This window comes from Cherax quadricarinatus, chromosome 12 (genome assembly GCF_038502225.1).
Source record: "Cherax quadricarinatus isolate ZL_2023a chromosome 12, ASM3850222v1, whole genome shotgun sequence".
NCBI lineage: Eukaryota > Metazoa > Arthropoda > Malacostraca > Decapoda > Parastacidae > Cherax > Cherax quadricarinatus.
This window is the reverse complement of record NC_091303.1, coordinates 24,850,966-24,873,872: the sequence shown is the minus strand read 5'-3', so window position 1 is coordinate 24,873,872 and position 22,907 is coordinate 24,850,966. Positions and strand designations below refer to the sequence as shown.

At 39.6% G+C, this 22,907-nt stretch overlaps 1 protein-coding gene across 2 annotated transcripts in view; it reads left to right on the top strand.

Annotated features, from left to right (window-relative positions):
* The window catches only part of mgl (low-density lipoprotein receptor-related protein megalin), a 611,193-nt gene that overhangs the window by 349,982 nt on the left and 238,304 nt on the right, over positions 1 to 22,907 (top strand). For both annotated transcript variants that reach the window (XM_070084278.1, XM_070084279.1), the window contains exons 34-37: positions 3,421 to 3,631; positions 15,405 to 15,665; positions 16,306 to 16,489; positions 16,626 to 16,807. In XM_070084278.1, the coding sequence (XP_069940379.1) occupies positions 3,421 to 3,631; positions 15,405 to 15,665; positions 16,306 to 16,489; positions 16,626 to 16,807 (838 nt within the window). The remainder of the gene's footprint in view (positions 1 to 3,420; positions 3,632 to 15,404; positions 15,666 to 16,305; positions 16,490 to 16,625; positions 16,808 to 22,907) is intronic.

Sequence of the window (22,907 nt, the reverse complement as noted above, 5' to 3'; positions counted from 1 at the left end):
AAAGGACCCAGGAGAATAAGGACCAGTTGTAGAGCCAGAAATGAATATGCACAGGTAAGATGGGAGGCCCAAAGGCAATATGAGAATGACATAGCATCAAAAGTCAAATCTGACCCAAAACTGTTATACAGCCACATCAGGAGGAAAACAAGTCAAGGACCAGGTAATCAGGCTGAGGTAGGAAGAAGGGGATGTCACAAAAAAGACCATGATGTGAGGAGCTCAACAAGAGATTCAAAGAAGTGTTCATAGAGGAGACAGAAGGGCCTACAGAAATGCAGAGGTGGAGTACACCATCAAGTGTTGGTTGGACACAATACATACAACTGAGGAAGAAGTGAAGAGGCTGTTAAGCGAGCTAGATACCTCAAAGGCGATAGGGCCAGATAACATCTCTCCATGGGTCCTGAGAGAGGGAGCAGAGGTGCTTTGTGTGTCACTAACAACTATCTTCAACACATCTATCGAAGTTCTCTGACAGGGTGATGGCAGTAAGACAAGAGAGAGAGGGATGGGTAGATCGCATTTTCTTGGACTGTAAGAAGGCGTTTGACACAGTTCCACACAAGATTAGTGCGGAAGCTGGAGGGCCGGGCAGGGATAACAGGGAAGGCACTGCAGTGGATCATGGAATACCTGTCAGGAAGACAACATTGAGTCATAGTACGTGGCGAGGCGTCAGAGTGGGCATCAGTAACGAGCAGGGTGCCACAGGGATCAGTCCTAGGACCAGTGCTGTTTCTGGTACAGTGGACCCTCAGCTAACGAAAACATTGTCTAATGATAAATCCGCCCAACGAAGCGTTTGAGCGTAAAAATTTTGGCCTGGCCAATGATGAAAAACTCGACCAACATGATTCGTTCCGAACCTGTCCGTTCAGCCTGAGCGCCTCAGCTGCCCTGCCGTCATTGTTGACAAGCCAGGGTGGCCGGTTCCATGCATACATTTGATACATTTTGTATTATTCCATTGTTTTAAGTGCTTGTAACTGCTAAATAAGCCACCTTGGCCCCAAAGAAAGCTTCTAGTGCCAACCTTGGGGTAAAAAGGGTGAGAAATACTATCAAAATACTATCGTACCACGGTCAGCTGTTGCTGCACCACCGTCAGCTGTACTACTCAAAGATGTGGAGAGACTGTTATTGGTATGGCTTAACGAGAAACAATTACCGAGAAACAATTAACCCCAGAAGGTTAGCCACCCAGGATAACCCAAGAAAGTCAGTGAATCATCAAGGACTGTTTAACTTATTTTCATTAGGGTCCTTAATCTTGTTCCCCAGGATGCGACCCACACCAGTCGACTAACACCCAGGTGAACAGGAAAAAATGCCAGGAACTAGTGCTCATATTGGTGAATTTAAGGCCAACAAAGGTTGGTGTGAGAGATTTAAGAATCGTAGTGGCATACACAGTGTGATAAGCCTTGTTCTGGAAGAAAATGCCAAACAGGACCTACATTACTCAGGAGGAAAAGGCACTCCCAGGACACAAACATGTGAAAGACAGGCTAACTTTCTTGTTTTGTTGTAATGCTAGTGGGGGTTGCAAAGTGAAGCCTTTACTCATGTATCACTCTGAAAATCCCAGAGTGTTCAAGAAAAACAGTGTCTCATCACTCATCAGTACTCTTCAATACAGGTAAGTGTCATTTTAACATTTACTTATATAGTTATTGTGCATGTCTCATTGTTTTCTTTGTAGGGAATTGTATATTTCATGAAAATTTTTTTTTTTTTTAATACTTTTGGCTGTCTGGAACGGATTAATTGGATTTCCATTATTTGTTATGGGGAAAATTAATTCGGCTAACAATAATTTTGTCTAACGATGAGCTCTCTGGAACGGATTAATATCGTTAGCCAAGGGTCCACTGTATTTGTGAATGACATGACGGAAGGAATAGACTCTGAAGTGTCCCTGTTTGCAGATGATGTGAAGTTGATGAGAAGAATTCAATCAGACGAAGACCAGGCAGAACCACAGAGGGATCTGGACAGACTGCAGGCCTGGTTCAGAAACTGGCTCCTGGGGTTCAACCCCACCAAGTGCAAAGTCATGAAGATTGGGGATGGGCAAAGAAGACCACAGACGGAGTGCAGTCTAGGGGGGCCAGAGCCTACAAACCTCACTCAAGGAAAAGGATCTTGGTGTGTGTATAACACCAGGTATATCTGAGGCGCACATCAACCAAATAACTGCTGCAGCATACGGGCGCCTGGCAAACCTAAGAACAGCATTCCGACATCTAAATAAGGAGTCATTCAGGACCCTGTATACTGTGTACGTTGGGTCCATATTGGAATATGCAGTGCCAGTTTGGAACCCTCACCTAGCCAAGCATGTAAGGAAACTAGAGAAAGTGCAGAGGTTTGCAACAAGACTAGTCCCGGAGCTAAGAGGTATGTCCTACAAAAAGAGGTTAAAGGAAATCGACCTGATGACACTGGAAGATAGGAGAGTTAGGAGGATATGATAACGACATATAAAATACTAAGAGGTACGTATAAAGGTGGACAGAGACAGAATGTTCCAGAGATGGGACACAGCAGCAAGGGGTCACAGTTGGAATCTGAAGACTCAGATGAACCACAGGGATGTTAGGAAGTATTTTTTCAGTCACAGAGTTGTCAGGAAGTGGAATAGCCTGGGTAGTGATGTAGTGGAGGCAGGATCCATACATAACTTTAACAAGAGGTATGATAAAGCTCACAGAGCAGGAAGAGTGACTGGGTAGCAGCCAGTTGAAGAGGCAGGGCCAGGAGCTGTGACTCAATCCCTGCAACCACAACTAGGTGAGTACACATATACACAGGTGTCACAGCAGAGACAAATAGAGACTGCCAACCACATCATGCACATTTTAACATTAGTTGTAATCCACTGCCCTCATCTAGCACTTCTCCCTACCTCTAAATTTTTTCTGTTACTGTATCAAATGCATTTATCTTTGGAATATGGTTGTTTTTTGTAGGTGTAGTATATGTATATGGTGCATGATGCCAATGCTGAGAAACTGTGAAATATGGAACACTTGGGATATTTTATCCATTGAAAGGTTTTTTAATCCAGTGGGTTAAATGTTTCCTCATAAAATGTCCCAAGTGTTGCATACATCTTTCTATTACACTTGTGGTACAATTCGGTCAAGAAATGCAGATGTTATAATTTGCAGTACTGTAGTTTAGCAGAGATTTTCACATTTATTTATTTTCTCTCAGTTGTTTTTGGATCAACTACAATGATGTATGACATGAAAATACTTAGTGATATGTTCCATCAAATTATTATAAAAAAAAATCCCTCTCATTCATGTGACCCCATCATCCGGTTAATCATTGTATGATTATGAAAACACCAACTCTATATTGGAAGGTATTTCAGGTTAAGTGATGTATATATATATATTATGTCTACAGGCACATGTATTTTACTGACTGGGGAAGGTTTGGCACTTCAGGCAAGATCTATCGTTCCACAATGGCAGGGTCCTTTAAAAAGGTAATCATTGGAGATGATCTCTCTCAGCCCAGTGGCTTGGCTATTGACTATAAAGAGGAGATGCTCTACTGGACAGATGCTGTCAAAGAGAAAATTGAAAGATCTTTCCTCAATGGAACAAAGAGAGAGGTTAGTAAGCCTATGATTTACAAAGCTGAGTAATGTAATACTGTAATAAAATTATAATTAGTTACAAATGTTTGTTAGCTCTAGGGATTATTATAAGATGTCTTTGATATTTATTACTGTATTATGAACATCTAGAATAAACCTGATTAATTTAGCATTATTGAAAGTTGGTATAATTAATTCCAGGTCCTAATATGTTACATCATAATACAGTACAGTACAGTACAGTATTCAGTATTGTATCTCCAAAACTGAAAGTCATCACTACAAAGTAGAGATTAAGCTGTTATTAACAGATAATTTCAGACAGAAATGAATTTTTCAGCTATAAAAACATTCTGATATACACAAATAACTTGCACATAGAAACTTATGACGACGTTTTGGTCCGAAATGTTCATAAGTTTCTTACTCCTATGTGCAGGTAATTTGTATGTTGTTCCAGTCACAATACTGTGCCTTTTTATTCTTCATTCTGATATAGAGTGCACCTTGTTCTCTCTAGAAATGGTTTTTGTTTAATATAATATAATATAATATCATTTAATATAATGAATGAAAAGTTGGATGTCCTGGCCCTAAGCGAAACAAAGCTGAAGGGGGTAGGGGAGTTTCGGTGGGGGGAATAAATGGGATTAAATCTGGAGTATCCGAGAGAGTTAGAGCAAAGGAAGGGGTAGCAGTAATGTTGAAGGATCAGTTATGGAAGGAGAAAAGAATATGAATGTGTAAATTCAAGAATTATGTGGATTAAAGTAAAGGTTGGATGCGAAAAGTGGGTCATAATCAGCGTGTATGCACCTGGAGAAGAGAGGAATGTAGAGGAGAGAGAGAGATTTTGGGAGATGTTAAGTGAATGTATAGGAGCCTTTGAACCAAGTGAGAGAGTAATTGTGGTAGGGGACCTGAATGCTAAAGTAGGAGAAACTTTTAGAGAGGGTGTGGTAGGTAAGTTTGGGGTGCCAGGTGTAAATGATAATGGGAGCCCTTTGATTGAACTTTGTATAGAAAGGTGTTTAGTTATAGGTAATACATATTTTAAGAAAAAGAGGATAAATAAGTATACAAGATATGATGTAGGGCGAAATGACAGTAGTTTGTTGGATTATGTATTGGTAGATAAAAGACTGTTGAGTAGACTTCAGGATGTACATGTTTATAGAGGGGCCACAGATATATCAGATCACTTTCTAGTTGTAGCTACACTGAGAGTAAAAGGTAGATGGGATACAAGGAGAATAGAAGCATCAGGTAAGAGAGAGGTGAAGGTTTATAAACTAAAAGAGGAGGCAGTTAGGGTAAGATATAAACAGCTATTGGAGGATAGATGGGCTAGTGAGAGCATAGGCAATGGGGTCGAAGAGATATGGGGTAGGTTTAAAAATGTAATGTTAGAGTGTTTAGCAGAAGTTTGTGGTTACAGGAGAGTGGGTGCGGGAGGAAAGAGGAGTGATTGGTGGAATGATGATGTAAAGAGAGTAGTAAGGGAGAAAAAGTTAGCATATGAGAAGTTTTTACAAAGTAGAAGTGATGCAAGGAGGGAAGAGTATATGGAGAAAAAGAGAGAGGTTAAGAGAGTGGTGAAGCAATGTAAAAAGAGAGCAAATGAGAGAGTGGGTGAGATGTTATCAACAAATTTTGTTGAAAATAAGAAAAAGTTTTGGAGTGAGATTAACAAGTTAAGGAAGCCTAGAGAACAAATGGATTTGTCAGTTAAAAATAGGAGAGGAGAGTTAGAGGTATTGGAAAGATGGAGGGAATATTTTGAGGAATTGTTAAATGTTGATGAAGATAGGGAAGCTGTGATTTCATGTATAGGGCAAAGAGGAATAACATCTTGCAGGACTGAGGAAGAGCCAGTTGTGAGTGTGGGGGAAGTTCGTGAGGCAGTAGGTAAAATGAAAGGGGGTAAGGCAGCCGGGATTGATGGGATAAAGATAGAAATGTTAAAAGCAGGCGGGGATATAGTTTTGGAGTGGTTGGTGCAATTATTTAATAAATGTATGGATGAGGGTAAGATACCTAGGGATTGGCAGAGAGCATGCATAGTTCCTTTGTATAAAGGCAAAGGGGACAAAAGAGAGTGCAAAAATTATAGGGGGATAAGTCTGTTGAGTATACCTGGTAAAGTGTATGGTAGAGTTATTATTGAAAGAATTAAGAGTAAGAAGGAGAATAGGATAGCAGATGAACAAGGAGGCTTTAGGAAAGGTAGGGGGTGTGTGGACCAGGTGTTTACAGTGAAACATATAAGTGAACAGTATTTAGATAAGGCTAAAGAGGTCTTTGTGGCATTTATGGATTTGGAAAAGGCCTATGACAGGGTGGATAGGGGGGCAATGTGGCAGATGTTGCAGGTGTATGGTATAGGAGGTAGGTTACTGAAAGCAGTGAAGAGTTTTTACAAGGATAGTGAGGCTCAAGTTAGAGTATGTAGGAAAGAGGGAAATTATTTCCCAGTAAAAGTAGGCCTTAGACAAGGATGTGTGATGTCACCGTGGTTGTTTAATATATTTATAGATGGGGTTGTAAGAGAAGTAAATGCGAGGGTCTTGGCAAGAGGCGTGGAGTTAAAAGATAAAGAATCACACATAAAGTGGGAGTCATCACAGTTGCTCTTTGCTGATGACACTGTGCTCTTGGGAGATTCTGAAGAGAAGTTGCAGAGATTGGTGGATGAATTTGGTAGGGTATGCAAAAGAAGAAAATTAAAAGTGAATACAGGAAAGAGTAAGGTTATGAAGATAACAAAAAGATTAGGTGATGAAAGATTGGATATCAGATTGGAGGGAGAGAGTATGGAGGAGGTGAATGTATTCAGATATTTTGGAGTGGACGTGTCAGTGGATGGGTCTATGAAAGATGAGGTGAATCATAGAATTGATGAGGGGAAAAGGGTGAGTGGTGCACTTAGGAGTCTGTGGAGACAAAGAACTTTGTCCTTGGAGGCAAAGAAGGGAATGTATGAGAGTATAGTTTTACCAATGCTCTTATATGGGTGTGAAGCATGGGTGATGAATGTTGCAGCGAGGAGAAGGCTGGAGGCAGTGGAGATGTCATGTCTGAGGGCAATGTGTGGTGTGAATATAATGCAGAGAATTCGTAGTTTGGAAGTTAGGAGGAGGTGCGGGATTACCAAAACTGTTGTCCAGAGGGCTGAGGAAGGGTTGTTGAAGTGGTTCGGACATGTAGAGAGAATGGAGTGAAACAGAATGACTTCAAGAGTGTATCAGTCTGTAGTGGAAGGAAGGTGGGATAGGGGTCGGCCTAGGAAAGGTTGGAGGGAGGGGGTAAAGGAGGTTTTGTGTGCAAGGGGCTTGGACTTCCAGCAGGCATGCGTGAGTGTGTTTGATAGGAGTGAATGGAGACAAATAGTTTTTAATACTTGACGTGCTGTTGGAGTGTGAGCAAAGTAACATTTATGAAGGGGTTCAGGGAAACCGGCAGGCCGGACTTGAGTCCTGGAGATGGGAAGTACAGTGCCTGCACTCTGAAGGAGGGGTGTTAATATTGCAGTTTAAAAACTGTAGTGTAAAGCACCCTTCTGGCAAGACAGTGATGGAGTGAATGATGGTGAAAGTTTTTCTTTTTCGGGCCACCCTGCCTTGGTGGTAATCGGCCCGTGTGATAATAAAAAAAAAAATAATTTAATATAATATAGGTAGTAGCTTAGTAGACAGCAACCACCCAGGGAGGTACTACCGTCCTGCCAAGTGAATGTAAAACAAAAGCCTGTAATTGTTTTACATGATGGTAGGATTGCTGGTGTTTTTTTTTGTCTGTCTCATAAATATGCAAGATTACAGATATGTCTTGCTACTTCTACTTACACTTAGGTCACACTACACATACACGTTTATTTATACACACTCATCTGAGTTTTCTTTTGTTTTATCTTAATAGTTCTTGGTCTCATTACTTTTCCTTTTATATCCATGGGGAAGTAGAATAAGAATCTTTCCTCCATAAGCCATGAGTGTTGTAAAAGTCAACTAAAATGCCGGGGACAATGAGCTAGTAACCCCTTTTCCTGTATAGATTACTAAAAAGAATAAGAAGAAGAAAATTGTCAAAGTGGGAAGTCTGAACGTGCATGGATGTTGTGCAAATGATAAGAAAGAGATGATTGTGGATGTTATGAATGAGAAGAAGCTGGATGTCCTGGCTATAAGTGAAACAAAGCTGAAGGGGGTGGGAGAGTTTCAGTGGAGAGGAATAAATGGGATTAGGTCAGGGGTTTCAAATAGAGTTAGAGCTAAAGAAGGAGTAGCAATAATGTTGAAGGATAAGATATGGCAGGAAAAGAGGGACTATAAATGTATTAATTCAAGGATTATGTAGAGTAAGATAAAGGTTGGGTGTGAAAAGTGGGTTATAGTAAGTGTATATGCACCTGGAGAAGAGAGAAGTGTAGTGGAGAGAGAGAGATTTTGGGAAATGTTGAGTGAATGTGTGGGGAGTTTTGAACCAAGTGTGAGAGTACTTGTGGTTGGGGATTTCAATGCTAAATTGGGTAAAAATGTTGTGGAGGGAGTAGTAGGTAAAATTGGGGTGCCAGGGGTAAATGTAAATGGGGAGCCTTTAATTGAGCTATGTGTAGAAAAAGATTTGGTAATAAGTAATACATATTTTATGAAAGAGGATAAATAAATATACAAGGTATGATGTAGCACGTAATGAAAGTAGTTTGTTAGATTATGTATTGGTGGATAAAAGGTTAATGGTTAGGCTCCAGGATGTACATGTTTATAGAGGGGCAACTGATATATCGGATCATTATTTAGTTGTAGCTACAGTTAGAGTAAGAGGTAGATGGGACAAGAGGAAGGTGGCAACAACAAGTAGGAGGGAAGTGAAAGTGTATAAACTAAGGGAGGGGGAAGTTCGGGTGAGATATAAGCGACTATTGGCAGAAAGGTGGGCTAGTGCAAAGATGAGTTGTGGGGGGCTTGAAGAGGGTTGGATGAGTTTTAAAAATGCAGTATTAGAATGTGGGGCAGAAGTTTGTGGTTATAGGAGGGTGGGTGCAGGAGGAAAGAGGAGTGATTGGTGGAATGATGAAGTAAAGGGTGTGATAAAAGAGAAAAAGTTAGCTTATGAGAGGTTTTTACAAAGCAGAAGTGTTATAAGAAGAGCAGAGTATATGGAGAGTAAAAGAATGGTGAAGAGAGTGGTGAGAGAGTGCAAAAGGAGAGTAGATGATCGAGTGGGAGAGGCACTGTCAAGAAATTTTAATGAAAATAAGAAAAAATTTTGGAGTGAGTTAAACAAGTTAAGAAAGCCTAGGGAACGTATAGATTTGTCAGTAAAAAACAGAGTAGGGGAGTTAGTAGATGGGGAGAGGGAGGTATTACGTAGATGGTGAGAATATTTTGAGGAACTTTTAAATGTTGAGGAAGAAAGGGAGGCAGTAATTTCATGCACTGGCCAGGAAGGTATACCATCTTTTAGGAGTGAAGAAGAGCAGAATGTAAGTGTGGGGGAGGTACGTGAGGCATTACGTAGAATGAAAGGGGGTAAAGCAGCTGGAACTGATGGGATCATGACAGAAATGTTAAAAGCAGGGGGGGATATAGTGTTGGAGTGGTTGGTACTTTTGTTTAATAAATGTATGAAAGAGGGGAAGGTACCTAGGGATTGGCGGAGAGCATGTATAGTCCCTTTATATAAAGGGAAGGGGGACAAAAGAGATTGTAAAAATTATAGAGGAATAAGTTTATTGAGTATACCAGGAAAAGTGTACAGTAGGGTTATTATTGAGGTTGGCAAATATGGAAATTCGGCGACTGACCGAGGAAAACAAAAAGATTCGGAGTAGTCCTCCTGTTTTGAGTCCTCAGGTCAAGAAGGGAAACTGGTCAGTGGCTGGACAGCAGGGAAAGAAGTTGACGATCAAGAAGACGAATGGAAAGGTAGAAACGATGAAGAAGAAAGAGACTGCCGTGGAAACTGTTGTGGAAACATCTAATACATTCTCAGTGCTACCCGACGAATGTGAGTCGAATACTGGGAACGTCATGACGAAAGACATTAAGGAAGGTACGAATATTGTTGTTGTTGGGGATAGCCAAGTTAGGTATATGGATAGGGCGTTCTGCTTGAAGGACAGGAGTAGGAGACAGAGAGTTTGCTTTCCTGGGGCTGGGATGGAGGATATTGTTAGCCGTCTGGATGACATCATGAGAGGTAATGGGAGCAATCCTATTATCTGTCTCAGTGCTGGAGGCAACGATGTTGGCAGACGTAGGAGTGAGGACCTGATTAGCAGGTATAGGTCAGCAATAGAAATAATTAGAAGTAAGGGTGGGAACCCTCTCATATGTGGTATTTTGCCAAGGAGGGGAGTTGGAAATGAATGGTTGTCCAGGGAAATTGGTGTCAATTACTGGCTGGATAAATACTGTAAGGAAAATGCGGTAACATTCATCGACAACTGGGACCTCTTCTATGGCAGAAATGACATGTATGCTAGGGATGGGGTTCACTTATCTAGGTGTGGGGTGGGAGCACTGGCAACTGCAGTGGATGGAGCAGTTAGGACTTTAAACTAGGAATAGTTAGTGGTATGGGTTTTGGCAGGAAAACAGTGAAGTCCCAGTGTAGTAATATTAAGAGTTCTAGGGGAACTAGTAATAATAAGAACGAGATAGATATTGAAAAGCCAGGGACCTTGGGTGATAAGGACAGTAATAGGTTTAGTAGAAAAATAGAAATGAGCAGGAAGGGTAAAGAGAAAGGAGAGTCTTTCAATGTTTATTATGCTAATTGCCGTAGTGCTAGGAATAAGATGAACGAGTTGAGATTAGTTGCTAGTGTAGGTAACATTGATGTATTTGCCTTAACTGAGACGTGGTTTAATTCAAAAAGTCGGGACATGCCTGCGGAATGCCATATTCAGGGTTTTAAATTGTTCCAAGAAGATAGAAGTATTGGGAGGGGGGGTGGGGTGGCATTGTATGTCCGAGATCGCTTGAACTGTTGCATAAAAACGGGTATTAAGTCTGAAGTAACACATACAGAGTCTGTTTGGATAGAATTTTCAGAGGGGCATGAAAAACTGATTTTAGGAGTGATATACCGTCCACCAAACTTAGATAGGGACCAAGGGAAACTACTATGGGAGGAAATTGTTAAGGCCACAAGGCACGATAATGTAGTAATTCTAGGAGACTTTAACTTTAGTCATGTTGATTGGAATTTCTTGACTGGGAATTTAGAATCATACGACTTCTTAGAAGTATTTCAGGATTGTTTTTTGAAGCAGTTTGTGACAGAACCTACAAGGGGAAATAACCTACTTGACTTAGTTATGGCAAACAATGAATCCCTTGTTAATAATTTAGAAATTTCAGAGGAACTGGGTGCTAGCGACCACAAATCAATTACATTTAGCATTGAATGGAAGTGCAATAGTAGCGATAACTCAGTAACAGTCCCAGATTTTCGCTTAGCAGATTACGATGGGCTTAGAGAACACTTATCATATGTTGACTGGGGTAACGAAGAGACCTATCAATATGACAGTTTTCTGAACACTATACATGCTGCTCAAAGAGCGTTTATCCCATATAAAGAAATTAGATCAAATAGAAATGACCCAAAATGGATGAATAATAGGCTCAAATATCTACTAGGGTATAAGAAAGGAATTTATAGGCGTATCAAAAGAGGTGAGGGTCATCTTATGAATCAGTATATTGACATTAAGAGGAACATTAAAAAGGGGATAAGAAAAGCTAAAAGGGACTATGAAATTAAAGTTGCTAGGGATTCTAAAAATAACCCAAAAAGTTTTTTCCAGGTCTATAGAACAAAAGTTAGAGATAAGATAGGTCCCCTTAAAAATAACTATGGGCACCTTACTGACAAAGAGAATGAAATGTGCTTGATTTTAAATAATTATTTTCTCTCAGTTTTTACACAGGAAGACACTAACAATATTCCAGTAATTAATTTTTACAGTGGGCTAGAAGAAGATAAATTATGTAACATCACAGTCACTAGTGAGATGGTTGTGAAGCAGATAGACAGACTGAAGCAAAATAAGTCGCCGGGTCCTGATGAGGTTTTTTCAAGGGTTCTGAAGGAATGCAAAATGGAACTCTGTGAACCATTAACTAATATTTTTAATTTATCTCTTCAAACAGGTGTAGTGTCTGATATGTGGAAGATGGCTAATGTAACTCCTATTTTTAAAACAGGGGACAAGTCGTTACCGTCAAATTACCGCCCAATAAGCCTGACCTCAATTGTAGGCAAATTACTAGAGTCAATTATAGCTGAGATTATAAGAAGCCATCTCGATAAGCATAGCTTGATTAATGATACTCAGCATGGATTCACAAGAGGCCGGTCTTGTCTAACTAATTTATTAACTTTCTTCAGTAAAGCTTTTGAGGCTGTTGACCACAATAAAGAATTTGATATTATTTACTTAGATTTTAGTAAGGCTTTTGATAGAGTTCCGCACCATAGACTGTTAAAGAAAGTGGCAGCTCATGGCATTGGGGGAAAAGTGCTCTCGTGGATCGAGTCATGGCTCACTGACAGGAAGCAGAGAGTGTCCATAAATGGGGTTAAATCCGAGTGGGGATCTGTAACAAGTGGCGTTCCACAGGGATCAGTCTTGGGCCAGTTGTTGTTTATAATATATATCAATGATCTTGATGAGGGAATTACTAGTGATATGAGCAAATTCGCCGATGACACAAAGATAGGTAGGATAATTGATTCAAATGTAGATGTTATGAAACTTCAGGAGGATTTAAACAAACTCTATTCTTGGTCAGAAAAGTGGCAGATGCAGTTCAATGTAGATAAATGCAAGGTTCTGAAGCTTGGGAGTGCCCATAACCCTAGTACTTATAAGTTAAATGATGTAGAACTTAGCCATACAGATTGCGAAAAGGACTTGGGGGTTATGGTGAGCAGCAACCTTAAACCAAGACAGCAATGCCTAAGCGTACGTAATAAGGCAAATAGATTACTGGGATTTATATCAAGAAGTGTAAGCAAAAGAAGTCCAGAGGTCATACTGCAGCTTTATACATCATTAGTAAGGCCTCACCTAGATTATGCAGCTCAGTTCTGGTCTCCGTATTACAAAATGGACATAAATTCGTTAGAAAACATTCAGCGTAGGATGACTAAATTAATACCTAGCATTAGAAATCTTCCTTATGAAGAAAGATTGAAGACTCTTAAGTTACATTCACTTGTTAGACGAAGAATGAGGGGAGACCTGATCGAAGTGTATAAGTGGAAGATAGGTATTAATAAAGGGGATATTAATAAGGTCTTAAGGATGTCTCTCCAAGAGAGAACCCGCAGTAATGGATTTAAATTAGATAAGTTTAGATTTAGAAAGGACATAGGAAAGTATTGGTTTGGAAATAGGGTAGTTGATGAGTGGAACAGTCTACCTAGTTGGGTTATTGAGGCAGGGACTTTGGGTAGTTTCAAATTTAGGTTGGATAAATACATGAGTGGGAGGGGTTGGATTTGAGTGGGACTTTCACATCAGAGCTTATTTCTTGGGTGGCATTGAAAATTGGGTTGGGCAAATGTTTTGTTAGTGGGATGAATTGTAAAGGACCTGCCTAGTATGGGCCAGCAGGCCTCCTGCAGTGTTCCTCCTTTCTTATGTTCTTATGTTCTTATGTAATTAGAGGTAAGACAGAATGTAGGATTGCGGATGAGCAAGGAGGTTTCAGAGTGGGTAGGGGATGTGTAGATCAAGTGTTTACATTGAAGCATATATGTGAACAGTATTTAGATAAAGGTAGGGAAGTTTTTATTGCATTTATGGATTTAGAAAAGGCATATGATAGAGTGGATAGGGGAGCAATGTGGCAGATGTTGCAAGTATATGGAATAGGTGGTAAGTTACTAAATGCTGTAAAGAGTTTTTATGAGGATAGTGAGGCTCAGGTTAGGGTGTGTAGAAGAGAGGGAGACTACTTCCCGGTAAAAGTAGGTTTTACACAGGGATGTGTAATGTCACCATGGTTGTTTAATATACAGTGGACCCCCGGTTTGCGATATTTTTTCATTCCAGAAGTATGTTCAGGTGCCAGTACTGACCGAATTTGTTCCCACAAGGAATATTGTGAATTAAATTAGTCCATTTCAGATCCCCAAACATACATGTACAAACGCACTTACATAAATACACTTACTTGATTGGTCGTATTGGGAGGTGATCGTAAAGCAGGGATCCACTGTATTTATAGATGGGGTTGTAAAAGAAGTAAATGCTAGGGTGTTCAGGAGAGGGGTGAGATTAAATTATGGGGAATCAAATACAAAATGGGAATTGACACAGTTACTTTTTGTTGATGATACTGTGCTTATGGGAGATTCTAAAGAAAAATTGCGAAGGTTAGTGGATGAGTTTGGGAGTGTGTGTAAAGGTAGAAAGTTGAAAGTGAACATAGAAAAGAGTAAGGTTATGAGGGTATCAAATGATTTAGATAAAGAAAAATTGGATATCAAATTGGGGAGGAGGAGTATGGAAGAAGTGAATGTTTTCAGATACTTTGGAGTTGACGTGTCGGCAGATGGATTTATGAAGGATGAGGTTAATCATAGAATTGATGAGGGAAAAAAGGTGAGTGGTGCGTTGAGGTATATGTGGAGTCAAAAAACGTTATCTATGGAGCAAAGAAGGGAATGTATGAAAGTATAGTAGTACCAACACTCTTATATGGGTGTGAAGCTTGGGTTGTGAATGCAGCAGCGAGGAGGCGGTTGGAGGCAGTGGAGATGTCCTGTCTAAGGGCAATGTGTGGCGTAAATATTATGCAGAAAATTTGTAGTGTGGAAATTAGGAGAAGGTGTGGAGTTAATAAAAGTATTAGTCATAGGGCTGAAGAGGGGTTGCTGAGGTGGTTTGGTCATTTAGAGAGAATGGATCAAAGTAGAATGACATGGAGAGCATTTAAATCTGTAGGAGAAGGGAGGGGTTGGAAGGAAGGGGTAAGGGAGGTTTTGTGGGCGAGGGGCTTGGACTTGCAGCAGGTGTGCATGAGCGTGTTCGATAGGAGTGAATGGAGACGAATTGTATTTGGGACCTGACGATCTGTTGGAGTGTGAGCAGGGTAATATTTAGTGAAGGGATTCAGGGAAACCGGTTATTTTTATATAGCCGGACTTGAGTCCTGGAAATGGGAAGTACAATGCCTGCACTCTAAAGGAGGGGTTTTGGGATATTAGCAGTTTGGAGGGATATGTTGTGTATCTTTATACGTATATGCTTCTAAACTGTTGTGTTCTGAGCACCTCTGCAAAAACAGTGATTATGTGTGAGTGAGGTGAAAGTGTTGAATGATGATGAAAAGTATTTTCTTTTTGGGGATTTTCTTTCTTTTTGGGTCACCCTGCCTCAGTGGGAGATGGCCGACTTGTTGAAAAAAAAAAAAAAAAATCTTCCTAGACATCTTAGTTAAATGCAAAAGTTGTCTGTTACTACCAATGAGAATGAAGAAGTTGGAGTGCCTCAGTAGTCATGCATAACTGAATAAGTAAAAAGAAAGCAAGAGAAAGACTCAGGTAAAGGAAGAAGAAACAGGGTGCTAATGTGCACCAAACACAATCATTTAATACTTTATTTACTTTTTTTTGGGGGGCGGGGGTTGATAGGTTTTGCTCTATTTTTCTCCTTTTATGTTATTTTCATCAGAAATACAACTACATTATTGTATTTTAAATGAAGCCTGTTTATTAAATATATTTCATGAAAAGTGTTAGTGCATTTTATCTTTTTCTTTTTCAGCTTCTCATCTCTGCAACAATTTATCCATTTGCTATAACAGTTCATAGAAATTATATTTACTGGACTGATCTCCAACTTCGGGGAGTATTCCGAGCTGAGAAGTACACAGGAGGAGATATGGTAGAGATGGTTCGTAGGCTGGAAGAATCCCCAAGAGATATCCATGTATTCTCTGATGAGCAGCAGATCTGTGAAACCAATATGTGTGAGATTAACAATGGTGGTTGTGCCCAGTCTTGCCATCCAAGTACTGATAATAAGGTATTTTTATTTACTCAATGTGTTTATTTTTTTTATTTTACTTATCTGAGGCAATTATAAATATACTTAACAGATGGAGGATCGAGCTTCTGCCACTCCTTGCACTGAATAACCCACATGGGTTTAGCACTTCACATAAATATGATGATACTACTACTACTAATAACTACGATGAATAGTAGTTTTCGTGTCTGAGCTTTAGCAGCCTGCCTCCTCCTTTCAGATAAAAGGCTTGCTGCAAGAGCCAATTAATTATTGTATGTACAGTATGAGCAGCTAGCAATTGTGTACCTAAGGTCTGTAATCGTAGAGGGAGTATTGCTCATGTTTCATTGCTTAACTGTTATTGTAGATAACATTTCATTCTTCATTTCAAATTTAGAAATCTTTGCATTCCCTTGTCTTTAGATATCTCAGTTCATTACCAGTGTAAGTACATTATTTATTACATTCTTAAGATCTAGAAGTTTTTGTTGTACCTTGGCTGTTATTGTACAAATGTCACTAACTTATTAACATACATAGCTCAGCTCTGCTGTTAGTTTTGTAGATATAAAGTTCTTTGAGGCTACAGTGCAACATTACTTGACGCATTTTGTCAAAGGTATTGTTGAAAAGATTGGTAATTATTTCTTTTAAGGTTGAATGTAAATGCAATGCAACACTGAAGCTAGTCAATGAAAACAAGATGTGTGTTGCACAGACTTACAATTGTGATGTAAACAAATTCTACTGCGCAAATGGGAAATGTATATCACGTTTGTGGGCATGTGATGGCTCAGATGACTGTGGTGATAAGTCTGATGAAGATAGAAACTACTGTAGTAAGTACTAGTGATGTACAGTGTTTGTAAATTTATTTTGAAATGGTGTCAAATGTTAGTACTTTTTCTGTATTAATTTTCTTGTGTGCAAACACAAACAAGATTTTTATGCATAATTCTTATTGTCTTGGAACAGCATATCATACATGTAGTCCTAGCGAATTCCGATGCAAGAATGGCCGTTGCATTTTCTCCACTTGGAAGTGTGATCACGAAGATGATTGTGGTGATGGGTCAGATGAAGAAGGATGTGAGTATCCTCCATGTGCTGAAGGCGAGTTTACATGTGCCAACCATCGCTGTATCCCAATCTCACAGGTTAGTTGCTTTTGGCAAAACCTTCCCAATTAATGATAGTGTTTTGTATTGCATGTGTAATCATAGACTAATTGTTTATTGAACATTACAGTGTGTGAACACAAACTTCACATGGACTGCAAATGAAGCACTTAGTAGAAAGGACCTGTATGTTTTAGTGTCATATACACCTTCTTTGGCAAACAAAGACTATCTCTGCTAGAGGCCAAAATATACAAATCTTTTCTGTTCTGTTTTATTTTGTATAGATGTGGGATTTACCTGTCTGTTCATTGATCAGTGTTTACAATGCTTATATAATAATACAGTATATGTTCATATGTTTTATATAGCTAGATTATATAAAATAGTTCCCTATTTGAGTTTCCAGGGGTTCTTGGGCTCAACTGTACTTTGTATTAACTGACCTGAATTAACTTCAGTGGAATGCTCTCTACTGTGCCATTGTAGAGAAGCTGTCTAGAAAAAGCCTTGTTGTAACAGCCTTAGCTGGAGAGGTATCCAGAAAGGTAATAACTTTAAAATTACCCATGAAAAGTACCTGTGGCAGCATTCCAGCATGGTGGATTATAGGTCAATTCAATTCAAGTTTATTCTCTATAAGGGTTACAATGTGGGATTTACAGGTTTTGGGTATTGTGTGGTTTACATGTTATAAAATACTAACTACAGAGGGGGCCACTAGGACACCTAGCATGGCTAGGCATTTCGAGCAGACTTAGATTAATTCTTAACATTAAATCCTTACAAATTATGGTATTAAGGCTAAGTGACTACATCATAATTTGTGAGTTTAGCAATGTGAATGCTTTTGTTTTGGCACAATACAAAGTGTCTATATTGGAGTATCATAGGCAAACTTATGACTAGTTAGGATTTATTATTTTAAGATTAAGATTAGTATTTCTGGGTTTATAGTCAGTGGGTGAGTGAGTGTAATTGTGAACCACCAGGTGGTTATCATGTAGTTAGTTGTCGGGGTGGATAAGGGAGATAAGATGTTTTCTAACTGTAGTTTTGAAAGTGATGAATGTGTCTGTAGTTCTAGAGTTTTCAGGTTGGGTGTTCCAGATTTTAGGTCCTTTGAAATACATTGAATTTTTGCAAAGGTTTAGTCGAACACGGAGAATGTCATAGAGATGTTTGTGTCTGGTGTTATGCCTGTGGATCCTGTCACAACTATCAAGAAAGCATTTTAAGTCAAGGTTAATATTGGAATTTAAGGTCCTGTAGATATAGATTGCACAGTGGTAAGTGTGGATGTTCTGAACAGGGAGTAAGTTCAGATCTATAAAGAGTGGGGGGGAGGTGTTGCCAGGGATGGGATTTAGTGATTATTCTTACTGCGGCTTTTTGTTGGGTTATTATTGGCTTTAGGTGTGTTGCTGCAGTTGAACCCCAAGCACAGATAGCATAGGTGAGGTATGGATATATAAGTGAATGGTATAGTGTGAGAAGGGCAGTTTGCAGCACGTAGTATCGTATCTTGGAGAGGATCCCCACCGTTTTGGATATTTTTTTTGTTATGTGTTGGATAGAGCACCAGCCAGTCTTCATATTCACCCATGCCGCTGGTATCACAGTTCTCAATATAGAATAACTCAAGTTTGCCAGAATGGCATGCCAAATCCACACTTGGAAAGTAAGCTTCCCAGCACTTTACTGTCCATTTCCCTAGTGTTGTAACTTTACCAGGGTTGATTCTAGTTGGTGAAAGTACCCTCTACCACTTTGTTTCACAGGACCAAAGTGTGACCAAGATGTTTCTCCTCCACATTACTGCATCAAGTTTTGAAGACAAAGTTGTGAGCTTCCAAGGATTTGAGAGGGAACAGATAAGGATGGCAAAGTCATAGCATCCAGGATCAACCTAGTATTTAGTCTAGGGATCTTCTTGAATTTAAATGAGACAATGAGAAATCAGCCTTGAAAGGCTTGAGGTCACTTTGAGACATTAATATCAACTTCCATATTATTGCCAGTGTTTAACCACTTGACTGTCCAAACATATACGTTCTCTCACCCAGCGTTCTGAATATTTTTTTTTTAATGAAGAGGACATTTTTTACATAAAGTAATGTAAGAAAAAAATGTTTGAGTCAGTACTTACGGAGATATAAAGCCGCAAACTCGGCGATTGTCGCTCACTTGATGGCAACATGAGGCGCTGCCGCTCGCAAAAATCCTACATATTTATCTTTTGTTTCTATTTTTTTTTTAAATTTTCTCATTTTTGGTGATATGATAATAATGTTTTATAGCAGATCTTTTGATTTGATAGCCAATTGTTGTTTAGACAATTTTTTTTTTTTTTTCAACAAGTCGGCCATCTCCCACCGAGGCAGGGTGACCCAAAAAAGAATGAAAATCCCCAAAAAGAAAATACTTTCATCATCATTCAACACTTTCACCACACTCACACATTATCACTGTTTTTGCAGAGGTCCTCAGAATACAACAGTTTAGAAGCATATACGTATAAAGATACACAACATATCCCTCCAAACTGCCAATATCCCAAACCCCTCCTTTAAAGTGCAGGCATTGCACTTCCCATTTCCAGGACTCAAGTCCGACTATATGAAAACAACCAGTTTCCCTGAATCCCTTCACTAAATATTACCCTGCTCACACTCCAACAGATCGTCAGGTCCCAAGTATCATTCGTCTCCATTCACTCCTATCTAACACGCTCACGCACGCTTGCTGGAAGTCCAAGCCCCTCGCCCACAAAACCTCCTTTACCCCCTCTCTCCAACCCTTTCGAGGACGACCCCTACCCCTCCTTCCTTCCAGTATAGATTTATATGCTTTCCATGTCATTCTACTTTGATCCATTCTCTCTAAATGACCAAACCACCTCAACAACCCCTCTTCTGCCCTCTGACTAATGCTTTTATTAACTCCACACCTCCTAATTTCCACACTCCGAATTTTCTGCATAATATTTACACCACACATTGCCCTTAGACAGGACATCTCCACTGCCTCCAACCGTCTCCTTGCTGCTGCATTTACCACCCAAGCTTCACATCCATATAAGAGTGTTGGTACCACTATACTTTCATACATTCCCTTCTTTGCCTCCATAGATAACGTTTTTTGACTCCACATATACCTCAATGCACCACTCACCTTTTTTCCCTCATCAATTCTATGATTAACCTCATCCTTCATAAATCCATCCGCCGACACGTCAACTCCCAAGTATCTGAAAACATTCACTTCTTCCATACTCCTCCTCCCCAATTTGATATCCAATTTTTCTTTATCTAAATCATTTGATACCCTCATCACCTTACTCTTTTCTATGTTCACTTTCAACTTTCTACCTTTACACACATTCCCAAACTCATCCACTAACCTTTGCCATTTTTCTTTAGAATCTCCCATAAGCACAGTATCATCAGCAAAAAGTAACTGTGTCAATTCCCATTTTGAATTTGATTCCCCATAATTTAATCCCACCCCTCTCCCGAACACCCTAGCATTTACTTCTTTTACAACCCCATCTATAAATATATTAAACAACCATGGTGACATTACACATCCCTGTGTAAGACCTACTTTTACCGGGAAGTATTCTCCCTCTCTTCTACACACCCTAACCTGAGCCTCACTATCCTCATAAAAACTCTTTACAGCATTTAGTAACTTACCACCTATTCCATATACTTGCAACATCTGCCACATTGCTCCTCTATCCACTCTATCATATGCCTTTTCTAAATCCATAAATGCAATAAAAACTTCCCTACCTTTATCTAAATACTGTTCACATATATGCTTCAATATAAACACTTGATCTACACATCCCCTACCCACTCTGAAGCCTCCGTGCTCATCCGCAATTCTACATTCTGTCTTACCTCTAATTCTTTCAATTATAAACCTACCGTATACTTTTCCTGGTATACTCAGTAAACTTATTCCTCTATAATTTTTACAATCTCTTTTGTCCCCTTTTCCTTTATATAAAGGGATTATACATGCTCTCCTCCAATCCCTAGGTACCTTCCCCTCTTTCATACATTTATTAAACAAAAGTACCAACCACTCCAACACTATATCCCCCCCTGCTTTTAACATTTCTGTCATGATCCCATCAGTTCCAGCTGCTTTACTCCCTTTCATTCTACGTAATGCCTCACGTACCTCCCCCACACTTACATTCTATCTTCTTCACTCCTAGAAGATGGTATACCTCCCTGGCCAGTGCATGAAATTACCGCCTCCCATTCTTCCTCAACATTTAAAAGTTCCTCAAAATATTCTCGCCATCTGCCTAATACCTCCCTCTCCCCATCTACTAACTCCCCTACTCTGTTTTTAACTGACATTCTAATACTGCCCCACATTCTAATACTGCATTTTTAAAACTATTCCAACCCTCTTCAATCCCCCCCACTACTCATCTTTGCACTAGCCCACCTTTCTGCCAATAGTAGCCTATATCTCACCCGAACTTCCTCCTCCCTTAGTTTATACACTTTCACCTCCCTCTTACTTGTTTTTACCACCTTCCTCTTTTCCCATCTACCTCTTACTTTAACTGTAGCTACAACTAAATAATTATCCGATATATCAGTTGTCCCTCTATAAACATGTACATCCGGAGGCTTCCCATCAACCTTTTATCCACCAATACATAATCTAACGAACTACTTTCATTACGTGCTACATCATACCTTGTATATTTATTTATCCTCTTTTTCATAAAATATGTATTACTTATTACCAAATTTCTTTCTACACATAGCTCAATTAAAGGCTCCCCATTTACATTTACCCCTGGCACCCCAAATTTACCTACTACTCCCTCCATAACATTTTTACCCACTTTAGCATTGAAATCCCCAACCACCATTACTCTCACACTTGATTCAAAACTCCCCACGCATTTACTCAACATTTCCCAAAATCTCTCTCTCTCTCCTCTACACTTCTCTCTTCTCCAGGTGCATACATGCTTACTATAACCCACCTTTCACATCCAATTTTTATTTTACTCCACATAATCCTTGAATTAATACATTTGTAGTCCCTCTTTTCCTGCCATAGCTTATCCTTCAACATTATTGCTACTCCTTCTTTAGCTCTAACTCTATTTGAAACCCCTGACCTAATCCCATTTATTCCTCTCCATTGAAACTCTCCCACCCCCTTCAGCTTTGTTTCACTTAAAGCCAGGACATCCAGTTTCTTCTCATTCATAACATCCACAATCATCTCTTTCTTATCATTTGCACAACATTCACACACATTCAGACTTCCCACTTTGACAATTTTCTTCTTCTTATTCTTTTTAGTAATCTTTACAGGAAAAGGGGTTACTAGCCGATTGTTCCCGGCATTTTAGTTGACTTCTACAGTTAGTTTAATATGTTTATTATGCACCCCATACCCATCCTGTGGGCGGTAGTCAAAAGATTACAGAGGTACATAATTGGTCCAGGGACTGGACTCCAAAGTTTTGATAGCTGAGCAAGTTACAGAGGTAATGAATTCACAATTTACAAAGGTAATGAACTCACAAATTACAAAGGTAATGAACTCCGGGTAGGTCTAGTCACAATCATGACAAGTTACAAAGGTATTTACAGATTACAGAGGTACGTAATGGATCCAGGGACTGGGCCCCAAAGTTTGGATGGCTGAACTAGGTACAAGGTAATGAACTCACAAGTTACAAAGGTAATGAATACTGTAAGAATGGTTACTTACGTTTATACATGGCTACAATCATGAACAAATTATAGTGTAATGAGCAGTTCACACTTCCACACCCGGTCACAACTGTAATGAGTTATTGGTGCAAATATTGATTGTTGAGTCACACACACACACACACACACACACACACACACACACACACACACACACACACACACACACACACACACACACACACACACACACACACACACACACACACACATGCACACACACATGCACACACACACACACACACACACATACACAAACTCATACACACACACGCACACACACTCATACCGGTGAAGAGCAACCGGTGAAGAGGCGGGGCCAGGAGCTAAGACTCGACCCCTGCAACCACAGATAGGTGAGTACAAATAGGTGA